The sequence below is a fragment of the Myotis daubentonii genome, chromosome 14 (genome assembly GCF_963259705.1).
Source record: "Myotis daubentonii chromosome 14, mMyoDau2.1, whole genome shotgun sequence".
In the NCBI taxonomy this organism is placed as follows: domain Eukaryota; kingdom Metazoa; phylum Chordata; class Mammalia; order Chiroptera; family Vespertilionidae; genus Myotis; species Myotis daubentonii.
The window spans coordinates 54,346,465-54,369,272 of NC_081853.1; the positions used below are offsets into that span (position 1 = coordinate 54,346,465).

The following is a 22,808-nucleotide window of genomic DNA, read 5'->3' on the forward strand; positions in this document are numbered from 1 at the left end:
AATGGTGATGGAAGGGGACTTGACTTGGGGTGGTGAACACACAGAACAAGATACAGAAGATCTTTTATAGAACTGTACACCTGAGACCTATATAACTTAATTACCCAATGTCACCCCCGATAAATTCAATAAAAAACAAAAGATAAGAAGAAAACGCTCAACCCAAATGTGAGAGAAGTGAACTGGGCTCTACTTTAAGTATCCCTTTCACTCTCCGCTGCAATTTCATGTTGTTAGGAAGTCACAGAAGTCACCTGCTGTGGTGACAGCCCCAAGATCAGCCACCTGCTCCTGAAGGTGCTAAAATTCTCCCAGAGGAAGGGGGGCAGCCGTGGCGAGAGCGGAGCGCGGGTCTGAGCCACAGGTCCTGCCAGGAGAAGCTGCCGAGAGGACGTGCGGTAGACGCTGCTCACCGCGTCCTGCCTGGGGCTCGGAGCACGGGCAGGTGTAGGCGCCTTGGGGCACGGCTCTGTGACACCTGCTTGCATGTTCAGATGTCTGTGCAGGAATCACAGACCAAACCACCACATCCCGTGATCCCAGCTCGTCCCAGCTCCCGGCGACAGACACCTGAGTGCCCCAGCGACGGAAAGTACAAGACTTAATAGGAAATATGCAGGAAAGTCCGGCTGTCTCGTTCAGAACACAAATAGACGCCAGGCTCTCTGATTCCTTCCCCAGGAGAGGAAGAGGCCACGGTTACCTGACAAACTTCGTAGAGTAGCCGGTACTGCTCCTCTGGCTTCCGCAGGCTGCACAGGCTGCATCCCATGTTGAGAGACGCGCCCACGGCCGGCTCCGACGCCAGCCCCCGGGAGGGAGAGCAGCCCTCCGTGCCCGGGGCCTCAGGCAGCTGCCGCGCTGGACACGGGCCGCGAGCACCCTCCCCGCCCTCGCCTCCCTCGCAGCCTGCACAGACGCGCACTCCGCTCCCTCCTCCGACTGGCAGCTGCATTGTGCTCCGGCGCACACGTGTATATATACTGCTGCTCATGCATATTAATCAGCTCTCATTGACTATTCATAACAGACACCACCACAGAAGCTGTAATTGCCAACGAGGACAGTTGAAATTTCTCTAATTAACAAGCGAGCGCTCCGGCGGTGGGGAATAATAAAGGACACTGACAGTTGCGCAAGCCCTTTGCCGGCGCGACAGACGAACGGGACTGCGTTCCCAGCGAGGTCTCTCAGGAGAAGCCCGGACGCGCTGAGGCTAAGCACAGATTCCGTTTAAATATATCGTAAAACGGACCTAATGCTGCAGGTAATGACGGCCCATCCGCGGGTTTTATGGCGTGGACCCGTTTTGAATAACGTTCACACCATGCTTAGTGCTTTCCTCAGTGGTGGGAGAGATCCTCCCCAAGTGAATACAATGAGAACCTGTGAGACACACCTGTGCACATGCGGGGTGGCCAGGGGGTAGGGACGGAGGGGAGCGAGCAGGTGATTCAGGTCCCAGGGCAGAATGTCACCAGCGCTGGGACGTTGCAAATATGATCCCAGAGCCGCCTGGAGCCACCAGCGCTAACCATTCCCACGGCCACCCAGGTGCTGGCTGGTCTCAAGGCCACGGCACGAGGGCACTGTGGCGGGCACCAGGCCTGGGGGCCTGGGGGTGCCAGCGCGGCTGCTGGGCTCCACAGCTGTGCCCACCTGCTGGGCCAGGAAAGCAGGGAGACGCCGGCAGGTGGAGGTGGCACGGGTCCCCCACGCTCACGCCTCTGCCCACGGCGTTCCACGGTTTTAAAAAACCTTTTGTTTCTTGAGCTCAGAGGTAGGGGTTTATTCTCCACGAATTGCTGGCACTGAAGGTGGAGGGAACCTTATCCATAGATGTTCGCCCCACGGCCTGCAGGACACGGGTGCCAGCACCCCTTCCTCGGGCAGCGGCTGGTGTTTAAAACGCTCACGGTGCTTCCACGGCCTTCGCCCCTTCCCGGCACAAAGAGCGAACTGTCTCCGGAGGCCTCCCACGTCCCCGCAGGAGGCGTCGCGGGGCCCGGGGAATAAAGCCACCTTTCAGTTGGAGGTCAGGCCCCTCTGACATGACCAAACCGGCCCCAGGAAACCCGCGTGGGCTGGCGGCCAGCGGACACACCTGGTCCCGATTCTCAGGCCCTGACGTTGAGGCGAGGACAGCGGGGGGGGGGGGGGGGGCAGCGTCAGGTCTGGCTGTCACCTGCGGTCACCTGGGCGGCAGCAGAGGATGCAGGCTGTGCAGGGGAGGCCAGGCCACAGTCGGACAGCGGCGCTGACCTCTGTTTGCTGGGCGCTGTGAAGGGCCCTGTGGGTCCAGGAGCCGGTCACCGGCTCTCAGTGTCCCAGGATCCAAGGAGGGTCACACTGGCTGCCCGGGCTGCGCCGTGACCACGGGCACCGCAGCTGCTCACGCCACCAGGAGCCAGGCTGCTCCCCGCCGCCTCAGCCACAGCCCGTCCCCGGAACATCTGCACGGCTCCGTGACCCCAACATCTCCGACCTGTCACCCGAGGACGTGGCTGCTGCCCGCAGGATGCCCTGCCCAGCTCCCTCCACACACCAGCCCGGCCGGTCGGCACAAGAAAGGAATACGCTCACTTCCTTCCTCCTTAACCCTCCCCAGGACGTCTCATCACCGGATTGAAATGGAATTCTCCGTCAGGATCTCTACTGCCCGGAGCTCTGGCCCCAGCCCGCCAGCTTCTGCTCGGCCTGTCCTCGTGCCCTGTCCTCGTGCTCACATGCTCACATGCCCACATGCCCGCCCACCAGGCCCGTCCTGGGCTCGCTGTGTCTCCTGTGGGACCATCCCCTTCTCCTGACCACCCAGCACCCAGCTCCGCGCAACAAGCCTCCGGAGAAAGCGTTGGCCGGGCCCCTGTGCCAATTTAGTTCTCAACCCTCGGACGCTTGGCGTCACATCCCCTGCCACTTCAGGATGAGTGGTGCCGTCCCTGTGAGGGACCCCACTCCCTGAGGGCGGGGTGGGCCTGGCCTCACCTGTCCAGCCCGGGGCGGGGCCACGTGGCTGAGTGAACAGCAGAGGTGGCCCAGGGCCTCACAAACCCGGCCCCGCCTTCTCCCCGTCCTGGGATCCCAGCTCGGTCCAGCTCCCGGTGACAGGACAGGGGACGGGAGACTCAGGACGGCGCTCACCTGCCCTGCCCCCCGCCGACCTCTTGGAAACACTGTTCCATCCACAGTACTGCCCCCCCTCCCCGGCCCTCCTGCACAGGCGCCTGCGTTGGTGGGGACACAGGTGTGCACCGCCTGCCGGGGTGAAGGCCAGTCTTCCTCAGGGCTTCTGACCGGCGGCGGGGACAGTGAACCCCAGTCTGAACCCCGCTTCCCTTCCCCGAATTATGCTGCCCTACGGACCCATAAAATGAAACTTTGCAGAGAGCAATATCATGGCAAGAACACCCCACCCCCAATACTTAGAACAGAATTACTCAAGCTTTGGGGGCATTTTGGCTTCAGCAGGAAAAGGCTGCCTCTGGCAAACGTCACGGTTCGGTAAACAGTCGCCTGCTCTGACGGTTCTCCCCATGGAACGGTGTGGGGGGTTGGAGTCGAGGCTGCCCAGCCCCTTGAAAAGCAGTTCACGCTTCCTGCTTAGTCCGGCCACCAGTGGAGGGCGGAAAGCACAGACACAACAACCTGGGGGCACCCCCTGCGGGCACCCCCACACCTGCGGTCGGGGCGCCCCGCAAACACCTGGGGGCAGGCCCACACCTGCGGCTCAGGTGGGCACAGGTGCCTTCAGGTTTAAAGCCGTCACCATGACGACCAGCCGCCAGCGCGATGAAGAACCTGCGTTCTCACGCCGTGTGTGGGGCGCGGGGTCAGAGGCTGCTTTCCCCGGGCCTCTGAACCCCCAGGTCTTGCGAGTCCCTTTGAGTTTCGTTTGAAGCCTGGCCTTTGAGAAGCAGGGAGACGTCGCAGTAAGGAAAGCCGAGACACGTCCACTTCCTGGCGGGGCTAACGAGGGAAACGGCGAGTAATGATGTCATCCCACTTGTCAGTCGGACACGGGAAGCGAGACGGAAGGCGGCCAGGGCCTCGGGACCCGCGTGCCAAGTCGTCTCCTAATTAACGAACGGCCCTTTAAGCTGTCAGGCTCGCGAGGAGCCCGGCCGACGTCTGATTAAAATTCACGTCTGGGCACTGGGCGCGGAGGCTGCGCTCCGGGTTGTGGTTGAACATCCGTCTTTAAAAATCGGAGAGATAACTGCCGCCCGGCAGCCCGCGTCTCGGGGCTCCATCCCGGGGGGTGGGGGGTGGGGGGGGGGCGGCGGCCGCCCCGAGGCCTGCGGTCCGCGCCGACACGGCCTCCACGGAGCCACCGGCTCGCATCGGGACGAGGGCTCGCACGGTGAGGGGTGACGGTTTTCCCTCTTCCTGCCGCAGCCACACCGGCCTCGCTTTACAGACGGAACGGCGCCTCAGAAAGCAAGCGACTGTGTACCCAGTGACAGCGCGCTGTACGGAGCCCTCGGCCAAGGCCGCGTGGGAACCCGAACTTTCATTCTTGGGCTCAGGCTGCGGAGACGCTCCCCTCCCGCCCCCCCTTCCCTGAGGGAAACCGGTCGGTCCAGGCGAAAGAGGCGCCTGCTCTTACTACACTCACTTTGGCTCACTTTGTGGAAAAGGCCGTCGCTAAACAAACCCAAAGCAGCCTACCGCCCCCCCCAACCCCCTTCCCCCAACCCTCCCCTGCCCCAGGGGGCACCCAACACCAAGCGGCCCGCCCCGTGGCTGCTCCTGAAGGGGGGGCGTGAGGGAGGGCCCCTCAGAGGCAGGGATGGACGGACGGACGGCGCCTTCTTCACCTCGGTTCACGTTTACTAAGACAGCACCTGAAAGGAAGAGGCTAAAGCAGCCCAGCTCCCCCTCGAGTCCCAACGGCATGGGATTCAGAAAACCTCCCACCAGTGACCCCTCAGCCTTGGCTCTCGGGGTGGGGTCCCCCACAAGACTCTCTGCTGGACCAACCGAGGGCCGTGGGTCCCCCAGTCCTTCTCCCAGCATTTCCTCTGCATCCTGTGGAGCAAGGGAACCCTCTCCAGCCCTTGCTCAGCGTACCCCGAAGCTATTCCCACCAATCCTGAAAACAGGTGACAGGTCAGTGACAGCTCACACGCCTGCTGAGCAGACACGGTGGGGACAGCGTCTCCGGCTGAGGGTTCAACAGCAGCTGGGGGGCCTGCCAGGTGTCAGGCACCAGTCACGCAGCTCACGTTCCTCTGGGGGAGCGGGGCGAGGACATGCCACACGCACAGCCCGTGCCTTTTACTAACGGAGGAGCCAGCCCAGTCCTGATCCATGTGACTGTCGGGTTTCCCAGCCTGAGCAGGAACGCACAGCCAAGCTGGCTCGGCACCTGTTTGAATCCCAGAAGGCGTTTCTGCATTTCTGACAACCGGAAGGGGGAACACGATCCAGACTGTCCCGCGGAAGACAGGGACTCAGCAGGTCTAGAGGGAAACTGGGGGACGCCCCTCAGCTCCTTCCGCCCCTGGGGGAGACCATCACCGTTAGTGGCCAGACGTATCCCCCGATGATTATTTCTAGGATGATGTGGGACATGCCTCACGCTCCCTGAGAAAAAGCTGACATGCTCCAAACTCACACGGCCCACCTGACTCTGGAGCTGAGCCTGCACGGAGCCCGCCGTCACGGCCAAGCCCGCCTGGCTTCCCCGCGTCGGGAGGAGGCCGGGCCCACGGCCGGGAGGCTTGGCGTCCCACGGCACACGCCACCCTGTGCCGTCCCCGGGGCCGCAAACACTTCGGGCTCCCGGGTCACCGAAACTGGCTCCGACCCACAGGCAGTAAAGCAGCTAATGGTGTCTTCCAGGGCAAGCGCAGTAAAAGTGTAATTGCTCTCAAATTTTTACGGGTAACGAATGACCGGGACCGTCAACATTTGTGTTGTTGGGAGTGGATACGTGTGTGTGTGTGTGTGTGTGTGTGTGTGTGTGTGTGTGAGAGAGAGAGAGAGAGAGAGAGAGAGAGAGAGCGCAGTCTTTGGGAAGCAAATACCCAAACCCGTCCATCAGGCTGGTTAACAACGCTGAGCCACTGACCACAAATGAATGTGTTGACTTTAAATGTCTGCGGGGAGCATGTGTCGTGGATCAAAGAACACACTGATTAACCCAACAGAGACCAGAGCCTGTCACTTTGCTCAGGGTGCGAGCCTGGGTCATGAGGGAGAGAAAGTGAGTCGGAGGAGAAAACCAAAGCAAATGGTTTCAGAGGGGCGCTGAGCTGCCCGCTCCCCGTCTGAATGTGACTCGTTAGGTGTGTGCCTTCCTTCCCCAAACCACCAGCTTGCTGACGCCAGGTAATCTCGCTGACACATAATCACTTCATGTTGCATGAGGTCATCAGCTCCCCCACGGAGTCCCACAGACACCCCGCTCCGGTCACACAGGCCCTAACGCGGCCCAGATGGAGAGATAAGCCGCTCAGGTTGACGGCTGGGAAGTCAGTTCTCATGTAAGTCACAGGACTCCTGCCGGCAGGACCGGGGAACCCAGGGAGAGCCAGGCGGCCGAACAATCAGCTCGGACGTGCACGTGCAAGAAATAACCTGCCCGGGTTGTCCGGCTGGTGAGCGCACAGATGGATGCAGCCGAGGCCCCGGCCGGAGCCTGGTGCCCACGCAAGCGGCCGCATGGCTACAGAGCGAACCCTGATCCCCGCCCACTGTTCCACAAATGTGGCCTCCAGGTGGCGGAGGGGACAGGACTAGACAAACACGGTCAATACGGCAGGTGAGCGGGCGGGTCCAGGCGAGCGGAGGGTCTCGAGTGGAGGGTCGCGAGTGGAGGTGTGTGTGTGGGGGGTGAGTTTGCACTTGAGCAACAAACACTGTTCTCTGGCACCAACATGACCACAATCATTTGTTATTCCCCCCAAGAAACCACGAACCACCCGCCACACGGACTCCCCGCAGGGGAACCCGCTCTGGTGATTCTATTCAACTGCCTGCCTCTCATTTCACTGAGGGCACAGCCTGCGCCGGGCACGCCCAGCTCACAGGGAACCAACGTCTGGGCCGGTCCTTCCAGTCCACCCCCCACCGGCCGGTGTCGCCCGACACGCCCACGCGCGATGGGAATTCCAAGCACCGCGCATCCCGTGGGCCCTGCAGGGAACCCCGTCGCACTTGGCTGAGTTCTACCACTCCAGTGTGCCCCTGCCCGTCGCGCTAACACCTTCCTAGGATGATGCGGCTGGAACCTTTGATAAGCTGTTCATGAGCTGACAGGGCTGTCCACAAGGCCAGCCTCCCCACTCCCCGCCCACCCATCCACGACACTCTCCCCAGCTGCACCTCCACCCCTCAACGTCCTATGCACTGTTCTCCTTCCACAGATTTGCTGGGCGGCTATCAGACATGCCCTGCCCCGTCTCCTCTGTGACATCTGTGCAGCGAGGAATGACCTGGGAAATGGACTATGAGCAGTGGACACTGAGGCTGAATATAGGACAGGGGTGCCGTGGGGAGGGGACAGCTGGGGAAGGGGGGTCCCCCATTCCCCGCAGGCTCGGGTGACGCACCGGGTCTGGCAGCGTCTACAGGAACGGACTCCTTCAAGGACACTTACTTCATGGCCCGACCCTGTGCTGCTTTCTTTCAAAACAGCACAATGACCTCAATGCACACAGGCGCTTGCTTAGTGTGTTCATTACACAGACGTCCACGTGTAATTTTAAATATGTCTCATTTATTTTTTTTTCAGAGAGGAAGGGAGAGGGAGAGAGAGATAGAAACATCAATGATGAGAGAGAATCATCCATTGGCTGCCTCCTGCATGCCCCACACTGGGGATCGAGCCCCAAACCCTGAACCGCTTGGTTCATGGGTCGATGCTCAACCACGGAGCCACACTGGCGGGGCTGCATGTAATTTTATAGAATCGGCAATGATTTTATAAAGCCGACCATGTTGCTATTACATTAAGAGCACGTACTTTGAAAAACCCTCTGAAATGTCCCTGAAGGGAATGCTTAATCCCTGCAAGTGGGCCGAACGAACCGGCCACTTCTGCGGACATCGCAGGCGACGTGGCCTGCAGGTGCGCCCGCCCGCGGACTCCGCTACTGAAGCAAACGCGGCCTTTCTTGCTGACCTCGTCCCGCTTCCTGCACTGAGCTGCGCCTCTCATCCCCGGCCAACGCCAACAGGTCACCCTCGGAGGGTCCGCGCCGGCCAACGTCAAGAACCACCATAAAGCCTCCAGCATGTTCTAAACCAACAACCCAGTGGCCCCCACTGTTTGAAGAATAAATCCCAAATGCTTTCATGGCAGAGGGTAGGCGAGGCCTGTGGGGAGCACGGGTACAGATTCCCATTCAGTCATCAGACCCTGGCGAGCTGCTCTCGCACCGGGCTCCCTCCTCCGAAACCAGCTCGAACATAAGCGCAGACGGCAGCGCCTGGGGCAGCCCCGGCAGGTGCGTCTCAGGAGAGTGTCATGCCCGCGGCGGAAACCACCACCACGTGGACACACACCAGGGGCCTCGGCAAACCCACAGGAGCCGGCCAATCGGAGGGAGGTGCTCAGAGCAGGAGGAGAGAGCACAGACCCTCTCAGTTCAGCTGCGCCCCCGCCCTGCAGCCCATTAGCAATGACCCCCGGCCCTCACCTGAGCAGGGAGACGCATCCCAGCATCTCCGTGTCTCCAAACAAACGTCCCCTGGGAAGAGGTCATGGGAGGGGCCACGGGACACCCCCGGGGTCGCTGATACGGAGCTCCGAGAAGGTCTGCGCGGACCGGACTCCAGACGCACCTGTTGTGTTTGCTTTGCCCGGGCTGCTGTTTGAATTAATCTGCATAACCGAGAGGGCTGTCATTAAGCTGGGTGGAGTGGTATCACCTATAAATGCGGGGGAGAATAACACTGCCCAGGACCGGGGTGGAGATCCGCAGTCACGGCGGGAGAGGCGGCTGGAGCGTGGCTCCATCGCACCGACAACCACACAGGCGGATACACGCACGAGTAAACACACGAACACGGAACGCCCACGGCTGTTCACTAGAATCGCACCTCTGATGCCGGGGTGTCAGCCGCTTCAGGGCACTTCATCGTTATCATCCCTAGGTGTGGTGATTATTATTTTCTTAGTATTGATGTTCAGTTCTGAGTGAGGGACGTATGTCTCGAACGTCTACACTCCCGGTGCCCTGGCTGATTTCTGCTAGAGGTCCCTCCCCGTGGGCGCCTCCCGCTCCACACTGTTCGGGAAAACCCACATCTCATCTCCCCTGAGCCAAACCCTGTCATCCGGGATTTCCACTCCTCATCTTCACGGTAGGCTTACATGTTATCACCAGGACAGAAGCTGTTGTCGTGCTGGAGACAGAATCACCGTGAGTGATGCCCAACGACCGTGCCCAGACCTCCTCCCCCTCAAACCCTGAGCGGCGCTCTGCACGGGGGGTGGGGGGGATGGGGGGGTGTCTATCCCTGAATCCTGGCAGTGACCCCGGGAGGGACAACCTCTTGCCTCATCTTCCCAGGGTGTAAGCAAGAAAGGTGAGGCCGGGAAGGTTGGGTAAACCACCGAGACTCACACAGTAGGTGCTGGAAACAGGATTCAACCTCGGCTCCTAGTGGTGACGCGATGCTGTGAGGACACGCGAAACGGCCACGCCACTGCCCCACCCTCGCCAGGGCAGACGGACCCAGGGCCTGGGGACCTGGCCCCGCGGGCCCCACAGACACCCCTCCCAGCCGCCAGGCACGGGGCCTCTGAGCCTCCACGTCTCTCCCCTGCAACACACATTTAATAAGCCTGGTTCTGAGGATGAAAAAAACCCCATTTGCTTCCAAACTCCTGAGAGGCCGGGATGTAACAAGCCCGTGGAAGCGACGGCGGTCGCCCTTCTCCAGCAAAGAGCGAAGAATGAGCGTGAACCTGCATTTAGGTTTCCAAACACCAAAGCAGAGGAGTCAAAGGCACGGCTTCTTCACGCCCTTCGCCAGGCCCACGGCGCACCCTGACCCTGCGAATGGCCGACGGCGGCTGATCCGGACACGCTGCTGCTCCGGGACTTCCCCGGCCAGGCTCAGAAATCCCCCGTGACATCAGCAGAGTCGTGGGAATTAGACTTATTAGTTAATTACGGAGCCAGCAGAGGGAGCACAAGCCCAGCTGAAACAGCCCCGTCTCTGGCCTCTCAGGAAACAGTGATGGCCGGAGGGCGGGACGCACGAAACCTGAGTCACCAGCAGTCAATTGACACTGTCTCCGGTTTTGGGGGATAGTGTTAGCATAAACATACAATACTGGGCACGGTCCTTACCCTCTAAGCATACATGTGGGCTTCCTGGGTGGCCAAGGAGCCGGCAGCTGTGTGTGCACATGTGTGTGTGCGCGCGCATGTGTGTGTGTGCGCATGCATGCATGCGTGTGTATGTGCACACGTGTGTTTCCCTTGGTATCGTGGCGACACCTCCCGCTGGTTGGATAACCCAGCTCAGATGGCGAGACTTCCTGGAGAGAACCTTCTGACTCGATCAGGAACAAGACACACATCAGCGATGCATTTTCACCCGGCAAATGAACTTAGCCCAGCGCGCGTGCGGAACAGGCACGGATGCAGGGAATCGGGTTATGTTTACGATTACTCATTACAATTTGTGTCGACGGGTCTCAGGATGAGCGAATGGACAAAGACCAGCCCTGGGTCTCGCCTGGCCACGCTGGGAAGCGGCTGAATGTTGAAACCCTCTCATTTGTCTCCGTGAAAACAGGCACCGTCCCTCAGGCCGTGCCACATGTATGTTTTTACTTTCAGCACCTCAGGGCCCTCCTTAGCCACCTGGGTAGACAAGACCGGAAGCTGTGTCATCTTAGGGTCGGCGGTGTGAACTTGGGAGACCCCGTTTCACTGAGTAAACACCGGAAAGATCCGTGTCAGCGGGTGTCCCGGTGTCGAGAGGAAGCCAAGCCTGTGTGTGGCCTCCTGCCCCGTGCTCTCAGGGGCAAAGTGGAGACGCCACCACAGAGACCAGGGACCACGCTGAGCACCCGGCGCAGGCTGTCACGTTTAACTTTTCGGTTATTCCTTCTTTAATGACAAACATTTCTGATTTTCCATTTCCAGAGGTTAGAGAAAATGTTAATTTATAGTTAAGTGAAATAAGCCAGTCCCAGGCCGGGGAGGAGCCTGCAACTGAGGTACATGCCCTTGACTGGAATCGAACCCAGGACCCTTCGGTCTACAGGCCAACACTGAGTCAAACCACGTGGGCAAGGGTGCATTTAAAAAAAAATCTGGAATCTAGATTCTCCTCTGCTAGGTGTCGGACACCCAGGCTGGGTGTGTTCTGAGTGTTAATTCTGCAGCCGAGGTACACCCCACTCCCTAGCAGAGAGCACAGGCTCATAGGTTGGGGGGCCGGGGTAGGGGGGGGCAGCACCTACCAGGCTCACTCGGGACCTGGTGCATGATGGGCGTGTCTCTGTGTGTTTCAGTTGGCCTTCCCGGTTTCTAAGGAAACTCTCCGAAGGGACGGGGTGATGAGGACACACGGATGACACGTGGCCGGTCTGCGGGTCAGGGCCGGCGGCTGGGACCTCACGATTATTGCTGCACATTACTTGTGTTTAGTGCCTGAGAAACGAGTTCCTGCTGCAATATCTCGTCCCAATAAAATGAAGAGCTCGGAGTAAGACCCAAATCCCCCCCAGAGGAGTCGGCTTTAAAAACGCGGTCGTTTTCCTGCCACCGGGATTTATGGGTCCCTGTGACCGTCACCACCTGACACCGGCGTTTCCCTGGTCGCCAGGGGTCCTTGCTGGCCTCCAATCAACTGAACTTCACACCAGGGCAAGGACTGTAAACGCTTCGGGACATGTCCCCACACAAGACGACTCTAAAATAAAACTCAGGCTGAAGACTGTCTTTTCCTGATTGCCAGGCGGGCTAATTGCGCGTTGCCCGACGCCGCCTGTCAGGCTGGGACGGGGACGTGACACGTTTAGCCGCAGCAGGAGGCGGCGGTAATTGGCAGCTCCGTTTTCCCTCCTGGAGGGCAATTCTCCGCAAAGAAAACACAATGTTAACAAGATTTTACGAATCTGACATACGGCATCCTCTCCGAGACGAGCAGCAAAGCGCCTCTCTCCCCAAGCACTTACCACCAGAAGGACCTCGCGAGAGTGAGGGACAAGCAGGGGACGGCCCAGAGTCCTCTTGGGGAAGTAAAGCAGTGATCACAGGAGAGGCCAGTTCCTCGTGACAAGAGGGGAGACGCTGAGGGTGGATGTGTGTCCCGGAGAGCGAAGCGGTGACAACAGAACCTCACCCAGAACCCGGCTTCGTGAGTGACGCCTGATCGCGCCCAGGCCTTCGCGGGAGGGAGGGCGCAGACCCCGGGGAGGCGTCCGTGAGGGTGAGTGAAGGCGGGGTCGGCACAGACACCGAGGACCCAGAACTGCTGGCCCCACGCACAGACACTCCTGAATGAATGGTCGGGATGGTGACATTGCTTTGATGTGACTCCTAGAACTTCATCACAGCATCATTCTTGTTTAAGGCCAGACACCCCCAGCCCGGCCAGTGTGGCTCAGTGGTTGAGCGTCGACCACTATGAACCAGGAGGTCGCGGTTCAATTCCCAGTCAGGGCACATGCCCAGGTTGTGGGCCTGATCCCCAGTGTGGGGCGTGCGGGAGGCAGCTGGTCCATGATTCTCTCTCATCATGGATGTTTCTCTCTCTCTCTCTCTCTCTCTCTCTCTCATTCTCTCTCCCCCTTCCCCTGTGAAATCAATAAAAATGTATTTTTAAACAATAAATAAATAAAATAAAATGAGACACCTCCAGCGAGGCCTCTGGATTCTGTGTTAACCAGCAAAGGAAGGGAAGGACGATGCCAGGCCCTCCGGGAACAGAACAACACGGATCCCCCTTCCTCCTGCCGGGTGGGGGCGCTCCCTTCATCCTGCCTCCGTGGGCACTGTGCAGACAGGCGCCGAGGCGGGCAGAATGGGTCCCCAGGAACTTACCCGGGATCCGCTGAGACCCCCACAGTTTATGGCCCCCAGCTTAACCGGGACTGTCCCCAGCCCCCAGCGGCCGTCTCATCGAGCCCAGCTGCCAGAGGCTCCGGGCTGAAGTTCCCGCTAAGGCTGGGATCTCCAGGGGGTTACTGGGCGGGATTACCAGCAGCTTCCCCACACCAGGTCCCCCTGGGAAAGGCAGGGTCGGGTCATGCTCTACTGTCAGGGGAATGAAGCAGCCCTTGGTTACCACCTGGCGACGCATAATTGAGGACCACCTGGAACGTGCCAGGGGAAGAGGGAGGGTGGGATGTACGTGTACCCATGAACCAGTGGCACAGACACCCCACTTTCCTCAGGGGCAGGGCCTGCTTTTCCCCAAGACGAGCTGCTGCTTCGCTGTCCCGCCCGCCCGCTCAGCAGTACTGACCCCAGGACACCTGGCCAGCTCAGGCAGACAGGACAGGCCTTGAGTCAACCTGGAGCCACAGCGGAGTCTGCTCCCGTGGACGTCTCGCTGTCCTCAGACCGTGGGAAAGCGAATCAATAAACCTGCGTTGTTTTAAGGGCCCCGTCTCTCCCCTCACCCCCCAAAATAGTCAATTAAAACATATTCGGAAGTGGTGGTGACGAGGTACCTGCCCACGGCAGACCTGTGGGGATGTCTGTGAACACCTGAGGTCTGGCAAGCACACAGCCCAACTCCAGGGCTGTGAAAGGCAGACCCAGTGTCCCAGCACCTGGCACACAGAAGAGGCACCACGGCCACAGGACAGACAGCAAACAGGTGTCCGACACACTCTAGCTCCGCTCGACTGCAGGCCGCTCTCTTGGATGATGAGAACAGCCCTCTCCCAATCTCCATCTCCATGTTGCAAATATGATCCCGGAGTTCAGCTGGGATCCGGAGGCAGCGTCCTGGATCTAACCCTGGCCCTGCCACGGCCAGCTGCACCCGCGCCGGCTTGTCGCGCACTCTCAGAGCCTCAGTTTCTGCAGCTGTGAAATGGGCTGATGGACACTCCCCTCCCACGAGCTGCTGGGGGGACCGGGCGAGAAGAGCATTTCCGCTGTGGCTCCGGCCCGACTCCTGTTGTTGGGATTCTGCCAAATAGTCCCAGGGACCTCGAATCCCCCCACTGCGCGGGGCAGGCGTGCTCTTGGGGTGGCCTTGCGGCTTGGCGGGCTCTGAGTGACATCACGGGTGCCGTGTGCCCTCCCTGTGCCGCCGCCGAGGCTGCGGGCGCCAGGTTCGTCCGCCTGCCATTTATCAGCAACACGACCCCTGAGACGCGAATTCATCAAATGCTTATTGACTTGAGCTGCAGGGTTGTTTTTTCCCCCTTTCATAACATTAGAAAATATTGCTTCTGATTGAAATCGTTTTCTCTGCAGGATGGAAATAAAAAGCAAAGTGCTACTTAAGGCGCCCATTTTCCGATGGGAGGCACTGATCAGAGGGGAGCACTTATGAGCATGCCCCTGGACTTGAGGCAGGATTTCCGGGCTTGGCTGCGCTGGAGTCCTGCGCGTAGGGCGGCCGTGGCTTTGTGGGGTGTAGAGGGCATCTCTGTCTCTTAGACTTGGTGTCAGGGATACACCCCACCCCAGCTGAGACAACCAACAAGTCTTACCACATCTCTACGCTTCCCTGGTACCAACCCCTGCCCTGGAGTGTGCTGACTCCCAGGTGGCCAAGCACGGCTGTTTGCTAAAAAGATAATTAAAATATCAACATAGAAAGAGTCACCGTCATGGCCCCCAGTTGTGGGGAATTTAAAAGAAACATTTTTGCCTGTCTGGCATGGCTCCATGGTTGAACGTCGACCTATGAACCTGGAGGTCACAGTTGGATTCTCAGTCAGGACATGTGCCAGGGATGCAGGCTTGATCCCCAGTAGGGGGCGTGCAGGAGGCAACCGATTAGTAATTCTCTCTCATCATTGATGTTTCTATCTCTCTCTCTCCCTCTCCCTTCCTCTCCGAAATCAATAACAAAAATGCATTAATCAATCAATCAATAAATAAGAGAAACATTTTTATATTTTTAATAGCGTCTGTCCATCCAATAAATATAAGTTAAATGTAACGGTAAGTAACTGTAAATGTATGATGTTAATGACTTAAAATTATGCTGCACTCTGGGGCCGGGCAGAGCGTGGGGTGCGTGGGGGTCCCTGAGCCTCACTGTGTGCTCGGGCCTGTGTTCGCCACCTCGTCTCAGCGTCACCCTCTGGTTTTCACGCTGAGGGATGAAGGCTCAGGAAAGCTGAGTGTGGGATCAAGGTCAGTACCAGCACAGCACGGAGGTCACCCTGAGGCAGTGGTGGCAGGACCTGAATCGGGGTCTCTGACTCCCCACCTGTGTGGACGCCACTCTGCAGCGGGCAGGGGACGCACACCTGCTCCTGGTCGAGCTTTTCTGGAAACAAAGCTCAGATGCCCACATTCTATTTTTAAAAAATATATTTTTATTGATTTCAGAGAGGAAGGAAGAGGGAGAGAGAGATAGAAACAGCAATAAAAGAGAATCATTGATCGGCTGCCTCCTGCACTGGGGATCGAGCCTGCATCCCTATCACATGCACTGACCAAGAGCCAAACCGTGACCTCCAGGTTCAAAGGTCGATGCTCAACCACTGAGCGACGCCAGCCGGGCAATACATCCTATTTTTAAATCCCTCTGTCGGTGGCTATGGATGAGGGACTCAATCCCTGTGGCAGCCCCAGGGAAGAAGACCTGGGAACACACAGGTGGTGTTTTCAGGGTTTCTAGAACGCCATGCCCAAGTGTGACCTCGCCCGCCCCCTGGCAGCTGGGCCGTCAGTCTGTCCTGTCCTACCCTGGGTGCCGGGTCCCTCCGGACGCTTCTGTCCTCGCCCCCAGGACCTGCCTCTCTAGGTCCCAGGCAGAGTGGCCCGGCTTTGCTCCTAAGGTTGGAATGTTCATTCACACAAACCTGGCGGGTGTGTAAAGATGACATCTTAGGTTAAATGTCCATCATATGGCAGCTCTATTCAGAGGTTCCGAAAAAAAGGAAGACTACTGACTAAGCAGAGAGCCACGGCGGCTTGGTGGCCACCCCGGGACGGTGGGCAAAGACGGGACAGGCTGGTGGGCCTCGGGAAACGGACAGCAAACCTCCTCTCAACATGTCCGAACGGAAGTGTAGCTGATCTGCCGTCTTTAAGGTACTGCTGCCGAGAAGAGCCTACCTGGAAACGTAAAACGTCTACGTGGCAGTGAGGCCGGCTGTCACCTGCTGACTTCGGTTCTGACCGTCGTTTTCAGACATCCTTTCCGCAACCCGCCCGCAGGGACTCACCCTGCCACCAGGGGGGACACAGCCCCAGGCCGAGGAGCCCTCCCCTCGCACAACCCTCACTCCCCTAAGAAGGCCTCGGGGTTTCGCCCGACCGCTCTGTGACGGGACCAGCACTCCGTGTTTCTTTTAATCCACTCACCGCGACCTCGCTGCTCAAAACCGAGGTAACCCGCACGTGCCCTCGGCCTGGAGCTCCCGTGACCTTTCCCCGGCCCTCGACACATGTGGTTGAGACAGTGCAAACATCATTTGGAAGATGAGTAAATTCAGTAACTCAATTACAGCCACTCCAAAGCCCCATTCGTCAAGCCGGGACCGGGCACTTGTCTCTCTGAGGCCCCTGTTTTCCAGGGCCAGGCACTGGGGGAGAGCCGCTAATCCACTTAGGAATGATTAAATTGGAATTTGTAACACTTCCCATTATTAAACCTTCAATCTTCATTACGGCAACTTAATGATTACATCATGGCCGAGGAAAACAGATTACTGGTCACTGCGCCGCTCTGAAAGCTGGAGTCCAAGGAAATCGTCAAAACACCACAAGCCTCGTGCCTGTGGCTCAGGGATGGCTGGTGTGTCCAAAGGGCACGAAATCGCTATCCCTTCAGAGAAAAAGGTGCAGTGGGACTTGGCCTTTACTGCATCCCTGCCTTTTATGTGGCTGGAGGTGAGTGAGTGGATGGGAGCTGGAGGTGAATGAGCGGATGGGAGCTTGGACCCTTCACAATCTGAGCAAACCTGGAGCGAGCACGTGGGCTCTGACCTGGAGGCAGGTTCCAAGTCTAATCAGGTCCTTATAGGAAGTGGAGTGGGGGCGGGGCCAGGACGGAGCCGGCTGGGGCGGGGAGGATGAGGGTTGGGGCGGGGCTATGGAGGGGCGGAGCCAGGGTGGGGAAGAGTGAGGGTTGGGGCGGGGCTACGGAGGGGCGGAGCCAGGGTGGGGAAGAGTGAGGGTTGGGGCGGGGCTACGGAGGGGCGGAGCCAGGGTGGGGAAGAGTGAGGATTGGGGCGGGGCTATGGAGGGGCGGAGCCAGGGTGGGAGGAGTGAGGGTTGGGGCGGGGCTACTGAGGGGCGGAGCCATGGTGGGAGGAGTGAGGATTGGGGCGGGGCTGTGGAGGGGCGGGGCCAGGGTGGGAGGAGTGAGGGTTGGGGCGGGGCCATGGGCGGCTGGTCCCTGCAGAGAAGGCCCTTAGGCCAGTGATGGGGAACCTTTTGAGCTCCGCGTGTCAGCATTTTGAAAAACCCTAACTTAACTCTGGTGCCGTGTCACATATAGAAATTTTTTGATATTTGCAACCATAGTAAAACAAAGACATATTTTTGATATTTATTTTATATATTGAAATGCCATTTAACAAAGAAAAATCAACCAAAAAAGTGAGTTCGCGTGTCACCCCTGACACGTGTGTCATAGGTTCGCCATCACTGCCTTAGGCCCTGGTCCTCTTTCTCTCTGAGAGGAAGTTCCTTTTGCAGAGACCTTTTATCACTTAGTGGCATAACCCACGTGCAGGTTCTCCGCACACCCTGCCCTCGGCCATCTCCCGGGTCCTGGCAGTGGAGACAGGCCAGGGCTCGGCCTCTCCTGCTGACATTCCTATGGGTCTCGCTGGGCGCAGCCAAGAAAGAGGGAGAAGTTCAAGGAGGCGGGAGGGATACAGTGCAAAGGGAGAACAGCGGGACGTGGAGACATGATAGTGACCATAACTCCCCACGGACGTTCACGGAAACCAGGCTTCCCCAGAACCCCTGAAGAGAGAAAGTCCCCCTCACTGTTCACACGGAGAAATGGGGGCACAGAGACGTTACCTAACGCACCTGGCGGGGCGGCCAGCCTTGGGACGCCCCAGGGCCTGCCTGGTGCTGGGCCTGCAGCCCCTCCCACAGGGACACGGCAGACCTGCCTCATGTCAGTTCTGAGATTAGGGTGTAAGATGCTAAGGCTTCTGGCCTGGTCGCTCTACCCTCTCCCGATCTCAGGGTGCCTGCTCTCAGGGTGCCTGCTCTCAGGGTGCCTGCTCTCCCCCCTCCCGATCTCAGGGTGCCTGCTCTCTGGGTGCCTGCTCTCATGGTGCCTGCTCTCTGGGTGCCTGCTCTCCCCCCTCCCGACCTCAGGGTGCCTGCTCTCAGGGTGCCTGCTCCTGGGCCGCCGGCTCTAAGGTCGGAGCAGACCCACGTGGTGAGGACACCTGCCCAGGGCTGGGAGGGACTCAGAGCTGGACCTCCAGGCCCCTGATGCTGAGCAGAGCCAGTCTGGCTCTGACAAAACACTTTTACTGTCTCCAGCTCCCAGGGTTTGGGGCTGTCGCAGGTGATTCCGTAGCTATGGTAACAGAACTCGTCACACAGCGTCTGTGCAGTGGGGCCTGGCCTGGAACCCATTGGGCCTCGCTCTGGACGGACTGGACCCTTCCAGATCCGTGTCCCAGGGTTTGGAGACCAGAGGCTTCGACACCGGGCCGGCCGCGGCCCGTCCATGCCCATCCAGCCCAGGAAGGTCCTCCGCCAAGCGAAGGGGAGTGAGGGTGAGAAGGGACCAGCTGTGAGGTGCCGAGGGCAGGGAGTGGGTTCATGACCCGCAGCCTCAGGACAGCCCCGCGGTCTCAGGGTCCCCACTACAAGGGGCGGGGGGCCAGGGCCGAGATGGGAGGGAGCTGGCGATGCTGCCAGTCTTTCTGCTCCAAACGGGCAGAGGGGTGATGAGGCTCTGCTTTGCTAAGTTAGCGTTTCACCATGATGTCATCAGAGCGAGCAAACCCAGGCCTGGCCCCAGGGCTCTGCTCTCCCAAACCAGAAGGGAGCTCACGAGCCATGGAGGGAATGAGACAGGCCTGTCGGGTGAGGCCAGGCTCAGGGCTCTGAGGAGACAGGGGCCTCCCATTGCTTCTGTTTCCATTCAAAAGGCCCCTGTTGCCAAGCGGATCCTGTGAAGCCCCACGGAGAGCTCGCACCCCCGCCCGTCCTCCCCAAGCCTCACAAACAGCTGCCATGGCCAACACAGCTCCCGCTCCGCCTGCGAATCGAGGCCCGGAACCTCTCTGCCCTCCCGGGTGCCACCGCTCTTCTCCCACAAATGAAAACGAATGATCCCGCCACCTGGCAGCCAATTCCAGACCCACAGGCCCCCCGCCCCCCCGAACCCATCTTATTCTGTTGCATAAAACTCATCTCATCAAATCAACCTCTCCAAGTTGTAAATTAAAAAATAAACATTCTTGAGAAAATGTCAAATGCAGGCCCGAGAGAAAGGCCACGAAATCCATTTAAGGGAGATTGCGGCGAATCTGTCCCCAGAAGATTGGGAGACGCCGAGTGGCGACTGAATATAAATTCCCTGCCTCGGCCTGTGCGGGGTGAAATGAGCCCTCGCCAGGGGGTGGGCACCTTGGAACCGCTGAGAGCAGCAGCGCAGGGCAGGGCGACCCCAAGTGCCCACAGAATATCAAGAGCGAGGCTGAGGGGGCGTGGCCGAGGGCAGTGCAGGCATCTGGTCCCCTCGCTGGGGATTCACATACAGTCACGGAACTGCTCCCCCCTCCCCCAACCCAGGGCTGCTCCTGCTGGCGGGCAAGTCCTTACTGCTGAGACCTTCTCCGGGTCCTGGGCAGCTTCCCGCTTCCACATGGTCGTCTCTCACCCGCAGATCCGTTCTGAGACCCCCGTGGATGCCCGAGACCTCAGAGCCACCGAACCCTGCACCCACGGCGTTGCTCTGAACGTACACACCGAAGATACAGCTTAGCCCACTGGTTCTCAACCTTCTGGCCCTTTAAATACAGTTCCTCATGTGGTGACCCAACCATAACATTATTTTCGTTGCTACTTCATAACTGTAATGTTGCTACTGTTATGAATCGTCATGTAAATATCTGATATGCAGGATGGTCTTAGGTGACCCCTGTGAAAGGGTCGTTCGACCGCCAAAGGGGTCGCGACCCACAGGTTGAGAACCGCTGGCTTAGCCTATCGATTAGCACCGTGAGCTATTACAATAACTAATCACAAAGTAGAAAAGTGATAACAGTACGCTGTAGTAAAAGTTATGCGAGCCCACCCGGCGTAGCTCAGTGGTTGAGCATCGACTTAATGAACCAGGAGGTCAGGGTTTGATTCCCAATCAGGGCACATGCCGGGGTTTCGGGCTCCATCCCCAGTGGGGGGCGTGTAGGAGGCAGCCGATCAATGATTCTCTCTTATCATTGATGTTTCTCTCTCTCTCTCCCTCTCCCTTCCTCTCTGAAATCAATAAAAATATATTTTTTAAAGAGTTATGTGAAGGTGATCTCTCTCTTTCTCAACATCTAGAATTTTCTATTTGGTATTTTTGGACCCCGGTGATCTTGCAAAAGCACAGGAAGGGGCGCTGCTGTGTTAGATGTGCAGCGCCAAGCACTTGGCCTCCACGTGCCCCAGGTCTGCCCAGAGCTGTTCTGTGTGACTAACAGGGATGGAAGGGAGGGTGTGTTCTGTCTCTGGCTGCCTGTCCCTGTGCCCGCCCATCTGATCCGCGCTCTGGGGAAGCGGGTGGCACCTGCTGAGTGCCCTTCGGAGAGGCCGTGTGGTGTAAAGACTTGAGGAGGCCTTGCCCGTTGTCTTTGGAAAAACTCGCAGGCAGGGCAAGGATGATAAAAACCTATAATTACACCCAACGGCGGCCACAGCATCTCATCCAGTCATTAGCGGCCCGTCTGGCAGTGGCGGCACGTGACTCACTGTTTCCAATTTCTCTAAGTGAATTTAAGGCTGTTACCAACGTCCGTGCCCACACAGCGTGGTCGTGGCCAAGAACTTTATCTTCATCACGGGCGGCAAGTGGGTCAGGCTGAGGGGAGTGGGAGGAGCAGGAGCTGTGGGCCAGGAGGTGCCATGGCCCGGAGATGCCATGGGCAGGGATGCTGGTGGCCAGTGATGCCATGGGCTGGGGATGCCATGGGCTGGGGACACCATGTACCGGGGATGCCAGTGGCTGGGGATGCCAGTGGCTGGGGATGCCAGTGGCTGGGGATGCCAGTGGCTGGAGATGCTGGTGGCCAGGGATGCTGGTGGCCAGGGATGCCATGGGCTGGGGACACCATGGACCGGGGATGCTGGTGGCCAGGGATGCTGGTGGCCAGGGATGCTGTGGGCCAGAGATGCCGTGGCTGGAGATGCTGGTGGCTGGGTGGCTGCTTTCGGTCAACAGCTTGAGTCCAAGTCCGCTGGGCAATCACCCCGAGTCCTTGGCCTGTGCAGGAGCCCAGGATGGATGGTGGGGGGACTCGGACTGCAGGGGGGCAGCAGTGGAAGGATTTTTAGAAAACTCAAAACAACCCACAGGAAGCCAGACATTTGCTAGTGGTTAGAGCTCCTGTTTGAGGTGACGAGGGTTTTGGAAGTAGATGATGACCTGGTACAGCATTCTGAGTATAAAATCGTGAAGGTGGTAAATGTTACGGATTTTGCCACAATAAAAGAAGAAGGAAGGAAAGCCACCTGCTGGCTGGGGCGGCGCAGGCACAACGTGTCTCCGCAGGGGGAGCTCGCGGGGGGTGGGCTCTGATGATCTGTGAAGCGGCCGCAGGCGGTCGGCTCCTGATCAGCAGGCAGGTCACAGGTCAGGAGTTTTATTTCATTTCGGGTGAATTTTGAAGGTATTGGAAAGAGAAGAATAAATCAACCTAAGAAACAGCCTCAGTCCCCGTCTCTTAGCAGCTGGGGCGCTTCTCTCGTTAACATCTTCTGCCCCGAAGCTAGGGTGGCTGCATGCCATCCGGCCCCCGACACCGATAACCCAGCTAAAGCACAGCCGTATCCCAATGTCCCGTCTACACCGGAATCAGCCTTGACGCCTCTAAGTTTATAGAGGTATTTCCTAAAGTGACAGCTCCGGGTTTTGAAATTCAAGGCCTTTTCTCAAAAGCAATTTGTTACTGAATTACAGTAGCGTTTGATTCCGTATCTTCGTATTAGAACATCATGTTCTTCGAAAAGAATACAAATGATTTTTTTTTCCCACGGGGAAAAGCCACCGATAGAATAGGTACGTACATAACACGGAGCACAGGCACCTCGACTCGCTCAGCTCTGCCCGCACGACCCCGAGAAGGCGGCCCCCTCCCTGCGTTTTCCGAGGGACTCACCAGCCCATCAGGACACGCAGATGAAGATGTCACAGTTGCCTGCTCCCAGCTGATGACTGCTGACACCAGACCGCCAGGGCCGCGGGAGCTTTGACGATGACGGAGTAACGATCGGTCTCGTGAGTCGCTTCGGGAATCAGCCCCCTTCCTCCCGATCCCGCCTCTTCACGCGTGAGCCTGCGGGTCCGCTGACACCCTTTGGGGACCTGACTTGAACGGCGTTGCCTGCTCCGCAGAACACGACACACAGCGTTTTTCCTAAACAAGGGACTCCGCGCTCAGGCCCCAGCGCACCTGCGGCCCCCGGGGACCCTCCTCCGGTCACAGGGAGGCCCTGCCGCCGGCACCACCC

At 58.6% G+C, this 22,808-nt stretch overlaps 1 protein-coding gene across 2 annotated transcripts in view; it reads right to left on the reverse strand.

Moving 5' to 3' along the window:
- Positions 1 to 22,808, reverse strand: part of PDZRN3 (PDZ domain containing ring finger 3) — a 90,735-nt gene that overhangs the window by 22,546 nt on the left and 45,381 nt on the right. The window contains exon 1 of one of the 2 annotated variants that reach the window (XM_059664543.1): positions 704 to 847. The exons of the other annotated variant lie outside the window; for it this stretch is intronic. Within the exon in view, the coding sequence (XP_059520526.1) occupies positions 704 to 772 (69 nt within the window). The 5' untranslated portion in view covers positions 773 to 847. Of the gene's footprint in view, positions 1 to 703; positions 848 to 22,808 lie in introns of those variants that run through there. 2 annotated transcript variants of the gene reach the window in all.